Here is a 17110-nt window from a genome sequence, read left to right on the forward strand (position 1 = left end):
TGTGTTTCATCACTTGCTTTCCTCAGAGGTAGTTTTGATAATAATCATTACAAAAACGATAATGGATTTCTGGCCTACCATCCGTCACTCTTCCACCTTCTGAGGAACACAACCACCTTAAACTTGGACAATACTTTCCAGCTGGCTATTTTACCATTTAGTCATTCCTTGTAGCATATCCTCTGTTTGCGGATGAGGAAAATAAAGTAACTTCTCTTGGCATTCTCCTCTATCACCAGCCTTGATGAGGAAGAAACTCAGTTTGAGAGAAATAGGACATTCAAGTGGGCAGAGCCACACAACTACTTGACGGATGGCCCAGAGGCACAATAGTGCTTTCCCAGGAACAGTGAGTCAGATACTATCCCAAACCATATCATCTTCCAAGCATGGTGATCTTGAAATAAATAATTAGAAAAACAAGCTAAGGATTTTTTTTTTATTAAAAAAACCACAATTTACTGAAAAAGAGTAATGCTTTATACAAATTCCCATTACAAAACTCCAAAATATCTATTTGTCTGTTTTCAGGCACAGAAGCAGAGTACAAAAACATCAAAATTGGATGAATTCTGATGTACCAATTCTGTTGGCCATTTTGGATTATCAATTTCTCTGTAGAGTTTAGCAACCAGTAACCACCATGCATTTACACTCAGACATTATTAGACCCTGTGTATGTAGCAAAGGATCTTTGAATTATACCTTCTAAGAACATAGAGTTTCAGGTTTGGGAGACATACTAAACTTTATTGGTTCATAACTTCATATGATACAGTCCTTTATATGATAACTCCCCCAGTGTGGTTTCACTATGAATTACTATTCCCAAACTACCTATTTGAGCAGTGCTAGCTGCCAGCTAATAGCAACACCTCTGATAACATCACTTAACAGAAACTCACCTTGTATACCCTTGCAAATTATTATAATTCAAAAAAATCTTTCGTACTTTGGCTTTGCTGATGCTTACACTTCTGTTTTACCCGTTACATCTGCAAACTTGTCCTAGGTCAAGCCTGCATTACTGAAAGGAGAAAAGCCTAGCCACAAAAAGCACCAGGCCATCCTGACTGAAGAAATCAGACTTCCTTAGAATCTTTTTCATTTAGTAAGCAGAATTTCACTTTAGTGTCCCATCATGTGAGAGATTAAGGCAAGAAACCCATTTCTTAGAATTTCTCTCTTTTCAGGAATTTGTAAAGCAATCCAAAAACCAATGCATTTAAATCCTTAATTCTTTCCCCAGTACAGTATACATTTTTTTTTTTACCTTATAAAACCACATTTACATGTATTCCGTCTTACTGGATCCCCACAACAGCCCTGTGAGGTAGGCAGGTCAGGAATTACAATCACCTTTTTACAGATGAGGCACTAAATCTAGGGCAGCCAAGTGCCTTGCCCAAACTCACACAGTAATTGATAGCACCAAGACTCCAATCAGGTCTCCAGACACCAAAGCCAACACCTTTCCATTACATCATCTTGCTCAAGTGCAGTAGCAATTTCTTAGACCGGAAAACTAAGAGCAATTGTTAAAATGGAACAGAGAACCAAAAGCATCTTAGACACAGCTCATAGAAAGGAAATGGGCCATGAAGAAAGGAGGGTGCTGACCGATATAAAAACATGTGCATAGGTTTGATTCAGTGACTTAACAGCCAACTGAACAAATAAAAACACTACTTAGGCATAGTTCATGTTCAAAGAATGAGCATAATATCAACTAATTAATACTCACACTGCCTCTACCAGCTGGTTAAGTATCATTATCTCATTTTGACAGATGGGAAAAGAGGAGAAAGATTAAGTGACTTGCTTACAGCTAGAGAGAGAATATCTGTCATCAGATTATCACTACAGGAAGTCTAGTACTTCATTCAGACAAACAGATATATGAGCCATTTTTTCTCTAGAAAGAGGTAAACTATACGATAATTACATATGAGAAAACAATACAATTGAGAGGGAGAAAAGGATAGTTTGAGGGGATATACATATGAGAAAATGCAATTGAGAGGGAGAAAAGGATAGTTTGAGGGGGTGAATAAGTAGCTTAAAAATTCAATCAATACAGTTGTGTTACAACACTTGGGAAAGCAGCATACAGCAACTGAATCAGACAAATATTTTCAAAGCAAACAAGAGCGTTGTAGGTCAGAGTACAGAAATCGTGTGGGAAGGTTAACAGGAATATATCATCTGGTCTTGCAGAAAGACATGCTCCCAAAGTTCTGATTTGTAAGAGATTCTTCCTGACTCTAGGAATTTTATTTTAGGCATATGAAATGTGTTACCAGATTCAAGATTTAAGCTCAGCCTCTTAAAAAAGAAGGCACAAAGGATGATGAAAGCACAGGCTATAAGATCATAATCAAAATACTATCAAAGAAGTACATGAAAAGGGCACATGTGAAGAACTGAAAAAGTTCATACTTGATAAAGCAGATTAGGTCTTTTGTCAAAGACACTAAAAGCTCATGAAAGAGGGAAAATGAAATTCCACCTATTATACATGTGTCCATATAAAAGAGGAAAATATACCAAATAAACTTTCTTAATCAGTATAGAATTAAATATATTTTTCTTTTTTTTAGATATATTTTAAGTATACTGGTACCAACATAATGATAAGAGTTTTTGCTATCTATCTTTTTATAGAAAAACATATATATATGTACATATCTATATATATATTTAAGGGGACCCCTCTCCCCACATTTGAGATGATTACTCAGTGGGAAGCAGTAATAAAAATGGAAAAGGCTTCCCTCCCCTATTGAGGAAAGGAGATAAAATAAGACTAAGCCATTTTTAGCAAAGCGTATTTTAAAAAAATATTTTTTTTGTTGTTTTTGCATTTGTTTGTTGTTGTTTTTTGCAATACCACAGTTCAGACTCCAATAGTCAAAAGTCTAAGGTCCTAATGTCAATGACAGTATTTCAATGTCCATTTTCTATTTGTTTCAACAGTGTTGTCTCCTTTTGCTTCTGTGTCACACGTAGTCTTTCCCACTGGAAGGTGCAGGTTTTGGATAGGGCCGTGGTGTTGGGTAAGATGTTGTTTTTCGGGGACAGGAGCAGCAAAGTAGGGCACCTCCCAGAAGGCAGAGAGAGGCCGCAGCCCAGCCAGTGAAGAGAGCCTGACCAAATTCATACCTGAAAAGACAACGCATTTGTTTCATCAATGAATCACTGGGGACTTTTGTAATATAATTAAGGAAGGAAATCAATATCATATTCATTATATTTTTTTTCCACTGGGAAAAAAATCCCCTATGATCCCCTGGGGGAAGTACTCTAAGGTTCATGAACACAGACACACCAGAATGTTTACGTTGCAGTTGTAGACACTTTGCAATAGTAACTCAGACCATTTGGCCCGCAACACCAGGGTAATCACACAAATATTTCCAAAGACTTTACCACATGCAGGAGACTTGTGAAGCATGTTTCTGTATTTTAGAAGCTGGGTTTGGACCATGATTCCCAGGCTAAAACTTAACAATTATGCTATTGCCAAGTAGCAACCGTATCCTATAAAGAAAATTGCTGGCAAGTGATGGAGACTATTAGAATTTTCAATAGTTGATCCTAGGTACACGGAAATCAGAAATGTATGGTTTCATAAAAAAAGACTTCTAAACAATCCATGGACCATTCTAGATTAAGCTGATACAGCTCGGTGTATGGAGCCAAACTTCTGGGGAGAGGCTCTGTGTATGATGGCAGACAATAGGGCAGAACAGGCCTAGCCTTGAGTCCTGATGCAAACTCTCTACTGCTGCACTCTTGGCTAGTAATTTCACCTCCCAACCTTAAATTTCTGCTTCTCTTAAAGCAAGATAATCCCACCTGCCTCACTGGATTGCTTTCAGGATCATGAGAGACAATGTAAATAACACATAAACAGTACCAAGCAATTTATAAAGTGCTTTCACTTGATAATTTTTACTGGTAAAAAATTAGCCTATTGTCCTCTTGCAGTTTCTGTCCCTACGTTGCAAGTCTTATAGATCTAAGACTCCAACACGATTACAATCACTGCAGTATATGTTTTCCTAGTGCGGGTGATTATATGAAGAGAAGCACACCTTATCTCTCTGACCATGGAGATTCTGCATCCATTCATGCTAGCACTCAACAAACAATAATTATGCCTTAACGTCCTGACTCTGAATGAAGTTGTTAGGCTTTAATGATGTGAACACAGTGAGACAAAGAGCCTTGACCCTGATCAAAGAGTGTTGTTACATGAGAGCCCAGAATCAGCTCTTTTATTTCTACAACTCACAATATAAATAAAAATGACTTTAGCAAAGCCAATTTTATAGTTGTGATGGAACATAAAATTTCCATAAAAAAGTGGCATCTCAACTTGTTTTTTTCATAAATAAGTTAAATTATGTTTTCTTAAATAAAATTAAACTATTGGGAATGAAGTTATATTCATTAACCCCTAGAGTAGTATTATTTTTTTCCAATCAATCATAAACTGTGTGTCGTTACAAAAAAAATTACTTAATTAAGTGTTGGAAGTATTGGGACATACCTCAAAAAGGAAATTTTAAGTATGTTAACATCTTTATTGATATTTAAAAAATGAACCAGGAGAAAGGTCCAGTATACAGTTGGAAAGTACAGAGATTGAGAATTTTCTACTTTTAAGTGCATTTTGTCATCAATATAGGCTGTTAAAGCAATTATCAAACTCATTTTAACATGAGTCACAGGCCTTTCAGATTATTTTCAAGTTTGACTAAAATTTCACAAAGTTCTACAAAGCAAATCCGAGAAGTTATGGCACTAGCTGAACTTTGCAGGAGATAAATAGGGTATTTTCTTTGAGAAATAAATAATAAAATAGTTTTATGCATGAATAGCATTACCTGGCATTGACCGGGGTCATGGGGTCATAAAATTCTTGAACAATTCTATTGCCATACCATGATGTGGCAACTAAAACAGCCAGACCTACAGAAATTCAAAACAAAAGATGGTTAATCACTATGGAACAATAAGTATAAATATACAGCCCATTAAATTTATAAGCATTTTACAAGAATTAAATCCCATCAATAGTGTTGATATTTTTAATTTAGTCAGTTTCAATTTAGACAATTTTAACTTAGGGGATTAGAGATTCAGACATGATTTATTCCAAATATTCTATTAAGACAGACAAAAATATTAGGTTGAAGTTGGGCATGGTTTATACTCTTCACGTCACCTTATTCACTGAGAGTCCAAGGTCACGGGCACACATAATGCTTTTTTCCAAAACAATTCAACAGGTTGATGTCAATAAGAGCTCCTTCAAAGATATTGTTACACATCAGTGTACTAAACTGCTTTTAATAAAACCAGTGTCCTTATTAGTATACACAGAGTCACTTACAAAAGGGAAGATGTAAACCCTTCTACATTTTTCTTGACCAAAATTCAAAATTTACATTTCTGCAGGACCAGAAGGGAAGTAAACAACTAGATAGCAGGGAAGAGCAGGACCTGTCTCAGTGTGGACCAGATCCCCCACATCCTACCGCCCCCCTGGCCAGACATGCGAGGTACTGCCTGGAGATGTGGTGAGGGGCCCCACCAGATCAATTTGCACAGCAACCTCTCAATTTCCCACAGATTTCATATTTCAGTAATACCACAGAAACTAGTCAACATAATTACTTCTATCATTTATAAGAAGTGTAAAATATCTCAATATTTCTTATCCAAGGAAATTAAATAACCTCTTTGTATAGTAATTATACAAAACCATCAATATAAACAGATTAAATATTTCCATGCTACTTCCTCTTTCCCTCCCCCACCCCCCAAAAAAAACTGGTCCAATCTAATTGCCTCTAATACTTGACAGAAAACACTACTGCTTTTGGCTGCTCAGATACCCCATAAGAATGTGCTGGAACTTGCCACCCTTACTCCCTAGGAAGTCCCTGAAACGGAAGTGGGAGTGCTGCAGTCATTTACAGGAGTTACAAGAAGGCAAGCAAAGGAAGGGTGCTATGCAGTATGTTTATTCACAGCCTTTGGGATCAAACTATTGGGAATAAAATGCCATTCGTGCTTTTTCTGACAGGAGCTAATTTGAATAAACTGAAAGATTGATCCCTTTAACCAAATCTCCAGCAAAGCCACAGACTCTCTTCCTTCATTATTGGTTAAGTCCACATATGATGCTGGGCTAAAGGCTCCTAGAAAGTCTTTTTCCAAAGAGAAAATGAGAAAAGAAATTCTAATTCTAGCTCTTCCCAATGGTAGATTGTATCACTGGTCTCATTTTCAAAAACAATAGACTGCATATACCATATACTGTATATACGTTATCTATAATGTATATAGTAGTCTATTATTTTATGTGTTTACACACACATACTATTTTATCTGCACACATACACACTACCTTATAATAGGGTTTCATAATGGAACTATCCATGTCTTTTCCTGGTACTCATTTTCTCAAAGGTCACATATGTAACTCCTCAATCAACACTTGAATGAAGCAACAAACATGTATGTATTTTCTATGAAAAACATAACTTCATTCCTTTATCAAGGTTTTCTGTTTCTTAACTCATCTAACCTAATTTCCTGCCATTCCAACCTCCACCTCCACTCCATTTGGCCTTTCTTTTCAAGTCTATAGTACATCCTGTTTATTTGGAATCAGATCTGTCTGTCCGGAATGCTGTCCTCATTTTTCTCCAAGAATCCCAGTTCCATCCATTCCCCATAGACCTGTTTGATTCACACATTCTTTATGTTCTCTGTCATAACTCCCCATCTTTGCCACATAATGTCTATGGAGACACTCCAGAAATTTTTTGAATCTTACAGAATTGTTCCCAAATGCTTGCTAAATAAAAAATATCTCTCTTCACCTGGGAGACTGCTTCTAGCAAATCAGCTGACACCTGGAACCTCAATGAACAGACCTGCCCACCATGAACACAGATCTCAAATTTCCATTTGGATCCTATTTGAGAATGTGAAAGTCAATTAGACTTAAGGTTTTTATGTCTTCAAGATTTTAAAGGAACTGAAAAAATCAACCCAAGTGCAACAAATCCAACAAAATCTAAGGAAACTCAAACCTAGGTCTTTACCCGTGCCAGAGACAGATTAGTGAGGTGAAGGAAGCAGGGCCTCTCTTACCTGCAATAAGAAATATCACTCCCCCAATGACAGCCATCCGCATCTTCTGCACCTCATCGTCTTCCAAGCACTTCATACACTTCATGCCAATTGTGGCCACAAAGATGGCTATAAGTCCCAGCAGGATGCCAATCACCATCAAAGCGCGGGTGGCTTGCAAAGTACCTGGTGGAGAATGTTTTAGAACATGTAAAAATCGTGCCTAGGTCAACAAGAGAAGAATGATTGAAGGCCAGGTATATTTCAATAATGTATGGGAAAGATAAAAATGAACTAGGAGTCATAAGACCCCAGTTCCGATGATGTTTCTGCAGGTAACCAACACAATTTCCACTCCAGAGAAACAAACGCCTGGCTGCATGATGAGTAAGAAGCCCTCCAGCTCTCACAATTTATGTTTTCAATATGAACTTCAAATCCTCTGGAAAAATAATTAATGATCTGGTTGAATAGGTTTAGCAGAACTAATACATCTTTAATCCTCACTAACAGAGTATTTTGATTCTGAAATAACAATCATATGTATTATCCTTAATGTTAAGCCATTTATAATTAAAATGGCTTACAATATACTTTGGTAATAGTCAACAGCTTTATACTCCAGTCATCAAGCTGCAGAAAAAAACAGGTGAATTTGGAAGATAAGTAATGAATTTCTCAAAGATTATCACGGCTGGATAAGTAACATTTGTATCTCCAGTGACTGGCCTCGGGGTGGGGGATATAAATGCCATTTTCTTAGAACAAAACAAAATAACCTTTGAGATGTTACTTTGGAGCGAGGTAGTTTCATATTCAGAGATATCACCAGTGTTCAAAACTATTAAATTGTCATGTTGTAAAATAGCAGACAATAATTTAATGTAGTATTTCTCAAGATTCCACTAATTTTCTCATTTCCTGTTATTGTCATTGGTGTACTAAATCACGATATAGTCAGCTTCGGGAGATTATGCCAGTATGTTTCTTAAAGAATAAAAACATGACACTATCATTGTGGTATAAAGGCACAGATTTAAAGAAAAATGAGCTGAAACTACTCTGGTAAATGAGTTTGATTAATTCTAGATTTATTTCCTCCTTCAGGTAAAGATCATTATCTTATTGACAGTGTTTACATGTAACAATTATTTTTCCATGTATAAATAGTATTTACATTGTAACAAACCATGCTATCTTGGGTAAGCTACTTATTATTCTTTGGGATCAAGTTTCTATTATGTAAAGTGTGAATGATGATATCTCTAACCAGGAAGCTGGAACAATTTACTTCTTGATGGTCAGTGGCTGACATGATGGAAAGGTTCTGTATCTCACTATCAAATTGATACCTAAGCTCAGTCTTATGATGCTCAGGGTTGAAAACTTACATTACCAATCATTACTAACTCTAGAGATTTCTAAAACATTCAATTTTAATTTGTTAATATTTATATCCTTGCCATAACCAATCTCTGCTAAAATGACAATAACCTCTTTCTAAGAAGAATCAAAAGTATTTTTTTTACTGTATTTGAGAGATATTTTGGAAGCCAAGATACATTTTTACTTGATTTAAGTAAACAGCAAAATGGAGACACTCCCCTTCCATAACCAGCTCCTTGTAAACACCTGGGGCACACATGCACCCTACCCACACACTTCTCATAAGATTCCAGTGTAAAGAATTGCTGAATCAAAACACATGTTCCATGGGCCGCGGGTTTCCCAGGAACTGAAGCTGCTTATAATATTAGTGTAAAGCTTCTTGCTTGGATCACAAACAATACTGTGGCAAGAAGAGGAAAGTACCAAGGAAGCCACCATTATGGCATGTCCTTCCTTCTGATTTACGAAGAGTTTTTGCCAAGACAATCATCACATGACAGGAAATTGAAAAGTAAAATAATTAAGTTCTTATACACAACACAAATATCAGATCTGGTCCTAAATGCCACTCAGAAGAAAGGCATTTCAGGCAAAAGAATGCTGGAAGGAGAAATACTAAAAATCACAAAGATAATCCACACGCCAGGAGGATAGGATGACTGTCCATCTGTTTACCTGGCACTGTCTTGGTTTTAAAACTACAGGTCCCACCTCCTAAGAAGGACCTGAATCCTGAACAAATGGGGACAGCTGGTCACTCTACTGGAGGATGATGGAATATGACAAAATGAGGTGTGTTTAGCGTGGTGGTCAGAAAGCTTAGATCCTGCAGGGCTTTGCAAGCTAGAGTAAGGTGTTTATTCTAAGTGTAATCAGAAGTCATTGTAGGGTTTTAAAGAAGGGGTGACAAGATTTTTACCTTCAGTAGAGAGAGCACAATTAGTAAATATTCTTCCTATGCTAACCCTTCAAATACATATAGCCTTCCACATCTCTCAGCCACTTCTGCTGTTTTTCTCATAAACACTCAGTTTTCCAACCTTTATTAATCACCTTTATTATTAATCTCTGATCTTTCTCCAAGTTTTCCACTTTGTTTGAGTTGTAGGGCCCCCAACCTGACCCAGCTCCTATAATAATCATTCTGATCTGCACTTCACGTAAAAACAGCAGGCCACCAGCCCAGCAGGTCTGAGCACTTGGATCACAAGGTATTCTTCATGAGGAGTCTACCAGGCCTCTCAGTCTCATGAGTCAGACTTGTATAAAACCACCCAGGCAGGGAGCACACACAGATAAACTACTCCAGGGCTCACCTGGGCTGATCTAACATTCATGGTTTTCATCTCTGAGTTTTTCCCCTTCAAGTTCTCTAGAAAAGCACACGTGATTCATGCCATACCCATTTTATTCTTTCCACCTCTTTCACAAAGCTTCCAAGGGGGGACAAGGCAGATATTTTGTTCTGTTCACTAACAAAACCCCCATCTTTTCTTTCTTTACAGAATCATGACTTACTTGCATAATGCACAAAAAATAACGGAGGAAATGGGGGAAAAATCCTTAGGAATCATATAAGCCATCTAGAGCAGCGGATCATGTCTCATTTTTAAAAATCTGACAAAGCAAGAGCATTATTTTTTTAAAGATTTTATTTATTTATTTGTCAGAGAGAGAGAGAAAGAGAGCATAAGCAGGGGGAACGGCAGGGAGAGGGAGAAGCAGGCTCCCTGCTGTGCAAGGAGCCCAGTTCGGGGCTCAATTCCAGAACCCTGGGATCATGACCGAAGCTGAAGGCAGCCGCTTAACCGACAGAGCCACCCAGGCGCCCCAAGCAAGAGCATTATTCTGCAAAGCAGTATTTCTCATCTACATCTTGGCATCCATTGATTTACAAAATTTCTCTGTATTTTACAATACTGGATGGGCATCAAACACAAAAATCTCATCTTGCTCCACTGGAGACAGTTGGATGAATTCTTAACTATAGTGATAAGTAGGGGTGGGGGGGGGGGATGTTAAAAAATAAACAGTGTGAGAATCATAACAACATGAAAATTCACTAGTCAGGCATATGTAACAATGGATTACAAAGTCAAAGTAAGCAAGTGTTATGTTACAAATTATGAGGGTTTTACCTGGAGATAGAATCTAAATTGTACAGTTTTAAGCTGGAACCAGATGAATCCTTCAAATTAAGGTCTTATGGAAGCCTTTTAAGTCAGAGATATAAAATATGTAATTGTGAGCTCGTTGATGTCTTGGGCCAGATATTTTTCAATCCAAAACACTAAGAACATACCTGGCAGGCCACATGGATTATTCAATCTGTGTTCAATTCATTCAAATTAGCACATATTTTTATTTTTTTTTCAAAACTGCACTAATATGATAGGGAAATATACTTATTCTCTTGTGGTTAGCTTAAGCTTTGATATACTACTGAGAAATGCCTCCCTAGTGAGCCTGGAGATAATAAAATTTTGCTATATAAAAGCCAAACTTAGTTTCAATCACTAAAAGCCAGAAATTTATACAAGGAGGGAACAAATCATACTTTTTGCTTAACTTGATTTTTTTTTTTTTTATTTTCAAGATTTTAAAATTCTGCATTGAATGAGCTTCCGAGATAAAGTTTTTCTCCTGGTGGAATAATGATCAGCAGGGTACAGAAGTTGAGAAACACTTGAAAGCCACAAAATAACATTTTGGACCAGAGAGATACAGGACAGCCTTGAATTATTAACTCTGAGCTGGTCTAATTGGATCAATTCAAAATGCAAATACGTTCCTTTTCTGGCTCTTTAAATTTGGAGGTATCGCTACAATATTATTATCACTGACTAAAGTGGTCTGTGGAGAAAATAGTTAGCAAACATTCAAAAAGTTACACTATTGTTTCCCATCATCATTCAGCAGTAGATAGAGGAGGCAGTCTTTTAATTACATTTAGCTAGACCGATAATCTTGAGATTAAAGACCCCCTAAGGAGTTCTCACCACCTTCAACCTGAAAGTATAATTTGAAAAAATACTTACAAAGATCTCTACTTACAAGACAAGAGATGAGTGAGAAGTTACTGATCTACTACAGTTGGGTTAATCAACACCAGTGTAGGAAGACAAGCACAGACAAGTATGTCAATTTTTTTTTTTCTAAAGGTTTGTAAAAGTCTCACTATACAAACAGCAGAATCTCCTACAAATACCTGACATTGTTTATGCTACTTACCGGCCATACTGCTATATTATTACCCTATATAGTATGCATCAAACAAAGCTGATTTTAATTAAATCTGCATCCTCATGTAGTACCCCTTTGCATGAGTGGTTGCTTAATAAGTATTAGACAAGTGGAGGTGCCTGGGTGGCTCAGTCGTTAAGCGTCTGCCTTCGGCTCAGGTCATGATCCCAGAGTCCTGGGATCGAGCCCCGCATCGGGCTCCCAGCTCTGCGGGAAGCCTGCTTCTCCCTCTCCCGCTCCCCCTGCTTGTGTTCCTGCTCTCACTATCTCTCACTCTCTGTCAAATAAATAAAATCTTTTAAAAAAAAATAAATAAGTGTTAGACAAGTAAATGAACTGACCATCAGGTGACTGGAACAAAAATGTTCTCTTCTCTGTAGTTAAATGAACTCATCACAGACTGTCGCACAACTATACTCCCTTGGCTTTTTCACTTGTACTCAAGGTCAAAGTTTCTTAGGAGTTCTCATTGTTAGGATTTCTATTTTATTGGTGCATAAGCTGGTGGCCCTGGGTATGACCTCAATATACCACCCCACTCAGTAACTGAAGTGGTCTGGGATGAGGCAGGACTTACCACTTTTCAGGATGTCCTGAGTAGTTTTGCTCTTTTTTGTTTGTTCCTTAGAGAAATTGCCTCATGATTAAATTTATGCTTCTATATTATCACTTACTCATCACTCCAATCAAGGAAACCTAAACTATGCCACTTCTTTGTTTTCCATCATGGCAGTTAGTAACAGAGAATGTTGACACTGGAAGGAATCCACATTGGCACCTTATAAATTATCTTAGTTGCATCCCTGGGAGCAAGAACAGGGCCCAGCTTACGTTTGTTGAGTGGATGAATGAACTGTCGGTTCATCTCCCCATTCCTCTTACTCTGCACTATTTTATAAGTAAGGCTTATAAAATAAGCCCTATTTTATTTCTCTTCAGCCCAGAGAAATCAAATGGCTTACAATAATACACACAGTTAGTTAGTGCAAAACAAGGGTTAGAATTGAGAACTTATGACCTCAAGCTTGGATTTTTTTTTTTTTCCTACTTCCATCATTCCAAGAGTCAGAACTAATTCATGAAACAGATTCGAACACCAATGGCTCCTTGAACACCCTTGGGATGTAGCAGTATCATGCAGTCTGGGGAAGTGTAAGTGGATGCCTTCCTCTCTCTGCCTTTGCTTCCAAGACTTGCAAGACTTTAAAATCCAAGTCGGTGACTTCGTCTCTTTGATTGAGCCTGACATCATGGGGAGAGTGCTGGGAAACCTCACTGACAACCAATACTCATTAAGCACACCTACACACATGTGGATTCATGCAAAGCAAGCTGAACAGGCTAGAGGAGCTTATACACAAATTACAGAATCCCAAGGTTAGATGAGACTTAGAGAAAGTCTAGCCTAACCTTCCATTTGTCTGGTGCTTGGATTTTCCCTACAACATTCCTACAAAATGCTTACTTCTCTGCTTGTGCACCTCCCACAATGCAACCTCCCAGTACAGCCCAATCTTCGGACAGCTTTAGCTATTAAAATCAAGCAAGAAAAAACAATTAACTAAGTTCCTAAAACAGGTGCAAGCTTGCCAGAAGTTTGAGAATTGGATCAGCAGAAGGCAAGATGTACAGTTTAATCCAGAAAAAGTCTGCTGCAGTAGTACCTGGCACTGCCCTTTGTATGTGCCAACTCTCAGCGGTCATCAGTGTGAATGAACATCTCATACTTGGGATGGAATTGAAATTGTCTCAGCCATAGTAAAACCACAGTACACAGTGTAACATCATCCCTCCCCCCAAGGGAAGCTTCTCGGTTACATTTTCATAAACTGTTCTGCAAGAACCACCTAAAAGAAGCCCCGTTGTATCTCATTTCCTATATTGGTTTAAACATCCTATAACCCTTTATAAATGTCATGTGCTTTTTATAGCTGACACTAGTTAGAGCAGGGGATCAAGGGCTTTTAACACATCCATTGCCTTAAACCTTGATAAATTTCTGTATCTCTACTCGAAGATGCCAAGTGGGCTCCACTGGCAAAGTGAGCAAGATACAATTTCAGGAAACTTCTAGCCAAGCTATAAGCTAAAAGCAAGCACTTCCTGGTATGCAACCCTTTACAAGGAAAGCTACTTACATCTAGGAAATTCTGTTCTCTTTTAGACATCACAAAACTGCGCCAAAACCAGCCAATGAATCACCACCCCAGGTCTCTACATCAGAGGAGAGTGAGGACCACTGCCCAGGCAGAGAAACAGAGACAGGTTCCCTGGGCTCTGTTCAAAGGCCTCCAGCGAGTCATGGGCAGGTTGGGAGAGCACCTATGAGTCAAGGCTCCCTCTTCTGGGAATCAGTTTTGAGAGAAAGGCCTCAGCTCCACCTTGAATAAATCCTGGTTTTAACCAAAATAAAAAGAGGAATCTGATCTGGAGTTAAAAAGAATCATCAGGAAGAAATCTCTAAAATCTGTGTGGGGGAACGGGTATTGTTTAGTTCTTCTACTACAGCTTCAAAAACTATAACAGCTATATTAACCACGAATAAATCAAAATAAAACATTTTAACACATTATCGTGTATAGTGATGACCTGCTGGAGTATTTGCAACATGGATCAGTTTGGTCATGGATTCTATTTGGTCACCTAAAGAAGTAAAAGGAAACCTATTTAAGCATATTGAAAATGAACTGTTGTGATCAGAAGAATCAGAGACCTCTCTGGAATTTCCCTTAAAGCCTTCTCCATCTGCCAAGTCCTCGACATGATACCCCAAATGCCTGACACCATTTCCTTACACACATTTGTCTTTTCATGGGGAGATTCAATGATTATATAAAGGGGTGTACTTAATACACTTTTTTTTTAAAGATTTTATTTATTTATTTGAGAAAGAGAGAATGAGAGACAGAGAGCACGAGAGGGAAGAGGGTCAGAGGGAGAAGCAGACTCCCCGCTGAGCAGGGAGCCCGATGCGGGACTCGATCCCGGGACTCCAGAATCATGACCTGAGCCGAAGGCAGTCGCTCAACCAACTGAGCCACCCAGGCGCCCAACTTCTTATATTTGGTATAAAAGATCCTAATACAGGAGCTTTGAAAAGTTGAAGTGACAACACTCAAACCACCATGCACATTGACGAACCAAATCCCACAGGTGTGCAAGCTGTTTAAACAGATTCAGAACAGATTTAATAACTCTAAGATGTATGGTTTTTGACAAAACCACAGGCTGGAGGTGGACAGGGCAATTGAAGGAAGCTTGAGCAACGGCAACATGGCTCACCCTCAGCACACAAGGTGGGCTGGTGGTCAGCCTTGTTTATCCTGGCAAAGACTAAGTAAGCTTTTCTTCAAGTTAGTTTGAGGGCATGAGCATCAAAGGTGTAGGGCAACTAACACAGTATCTCAAGGAAGGTACTCCAGCCATGAATTATTATGACCTAAGTAAGTGGGAATTTAATGAGTTTCTAAAAAGGTACTCATAACGTTTTACCTAAAAATAAATAAATAAACAAAAGTAAAAAGGCCATCCTATCGTCCTTCTCCCTATAATCCTTAGAAATATCACTCTCTACATAATTCTTTTCAACTTGACAGACGAACGGACATCTGTTACACAGACACTCCTTTAAGGAAGATGGAAGCTTGGAGAAGACCCACCATTTCTCTCACGACCCTCCTCCCTGACTGAGGTCTGCCTTCAGCAATTGTCTCCTCTGCTGCATTTTCTCCAGTGCCTTCATTCTCCTTCATATTATGAGGGGAGCTTACTTAGAACTTTTCTTTCTTGCCACCCCTTTCCACCTGCCACCAAACTTCACTTTCCAAAATAACACTACACAATCTGCCTCCTCTGCAGACTCCTGGCTTGAAAGCTAAACCCTTCAGGGGAATCTCAAGAGGCTTCTTGAAGGAGTCATGGAAGAAGATGCAAAGGAGTTTCCCCATACTTACTGGATCTTAAAAATCAAAAAAATCAAAAGATTCAAACTCAAGTGTGAGTAGTAGACACTAGGTTGGGACATTCCATGTAGAAATGTGATTTTACTATGAAAACTCAGAGTAAAGATAGATTTTACCCGCCCCCCAATTTACCTAAAACTTTAGGATTCTCTATTAATTAAAGAATCTGGAAAAGCTGACAGGCTTCAAACTTTTCAAAGCATACTGTTTTCTTGTCCAAACCTCACCACTCTTCAATTTATACAGAATCTTACAATATCCAGGACAAGCCTAAGTGCTCAAGCTGGAGGCTGGCCTTCACCCACTCAATCTCCACCTCACTGTCATGGGAATTTAAGATGAAACCACACCTAGAGGAAAAGTGTCACCTGGCGAGTGAGAGGAAAAACCAGAGCTGAGGCCAGGGCTTCTCTTTTCCCAAACCACAGTTCTCTCGCTTCCTCACGACAAAGCACATGATCAGAAGATTTGATCAACTGAAGTTTCACAACCACGTAATTATACCACAGAATCAATTGGTAGCCACTACCCCAAAGCGGAGCCCCTGGTGGGGGGCTGGGGTCTCAGGTTCACGACCGTGGGGGTGGGGAAGGCACTCACTGCTCAGATTCAGCAAGGAGTCGAAGACTTTGCACTGAATCTGCCCGGTGCTCTGCGACACGCAGGACATCCACAGCCCCTCGTAAATGGCCTGGGCCGTCACGATGTTGTCCCCCGCGTAGGAGTAAATCTTCCACTGGGGCAGTGCCGTGCTGACAATGCAGCCGATCCAGCCCAGGAAGGCCAGGATGAAGCCTAAGAGCTGCAGCCCCGCGTTGGCCATGGCTCGCTCGGGCGCCCGCGCTGGTTCAGGGGTGGCAGGTGCAGAAGGCGGAGTTGGCAGGTGCGCACCGGGGACTCTCCGGAGTGACGGAGCCGCGCGGCGGAAGTTACTGCGGAGAGCCCTGCTCCCTGAGCTGCCACCGAAGAAGCTTTGGGTCTGGGTCCCGTCTGGGTCGGCGCTGGAGTCGGGACGCGAGAAGCTGTGCTACTCCCAGGCTCCCGGACTGAGACGCCAACCCTCTGGGCGCCGCGATTTAAAGCAGCTCCGCCCCCGGCCCGCCGGCCGCCGCGCAGCGCCCCCTGGCGGTTTCAGAGCGGCTCGCTGGGAAAGCGGCGGGGAGCGCGGGAGCCCGCGATGGCAGAGTCCTAGGCAGGAAGGTCCCGCCTGAGGTGTGGGGACTCCCTGGGGAGGATCAGATCTGCACAGTGCTCCTGTATTCGTCCCTTATCCAAAATGATTTTGTATGTGGAAACACTAAAAATTCATAACCATGAAAAATAGAGGCCTCAAAAGACCCACGGTTTCATTTGCAACTTTATTT

At 39.5% G+C, this 17110-nt stretch overlaps 1 protein-coding gene across 1 annotated transcript; it reads right to left on the reverse strand.

Moving 5' to 3' along the window:
* Nucleotides 1-425: 425 nt before the first annotated feature.
* On the reverse strand, nt 426-16811 carry CLDN1 (claudin 1). Its single transcript, XM_006740247.3, has 4 exons — nt 16347-16811; nt 7174-7338; nt 4893-4977; nt 426-3162 (listed from the first exon to the last, which is right to left on the reverse strand). The coding sequence occupies exons 1-4, from the start codon at nt 16567-16569 to the stop codon at nt 3000-3002; spliced, it is 636 nt and encodes a 211-aa protein (XP_006740310.1). The 5' UTR covers nt 16570-16811; the 3' UTR covers nt 426-2999.
* Nucleotides 16812-17110: the final 299 nt, after the last annotated feature.

Source organism: Leptonychotes weddellii, chromosome 1, assembly GCF_054177405.1.
Source record: "Leptonychotes weddellii isolate Sample4059 chromosome 1, ASM5417740v2, whole genome shotgun sequence".
Classification (NCBI taxonomy): domain Eukaryota; kingdom Metazoa; phylum Chordata; class Mammalia; order Carnivora; family Phocidae; genus Leptonychotes; species Leptonychotes weddellii.

Bases quoted from the DNA above. Each gene is read 5' to 3' on its own strand.
- CLDN1 (XM_006740247.3), bottom strand. From the start codon at position 16,569: ATGGCCAACGCGGGGCTGCAGCTCTTAGGCTTCATCCTGGCCTTCCTG. The intron at 4,978-7,173 runs GTAAGAGAGGCC...GAATTTCTGTAG, and splicing joins AGTGATATTTCTTATTGCAG to GTCTGGCTGTTTTAGTTGCC. The intron at 3,163-4,892 runs GTAATGCTATTC...TTGTCTTTTCAG, and splicing joins ATGACCCCGGTCAATGCCAG to GTATGAATTTGGTCAGGCTC.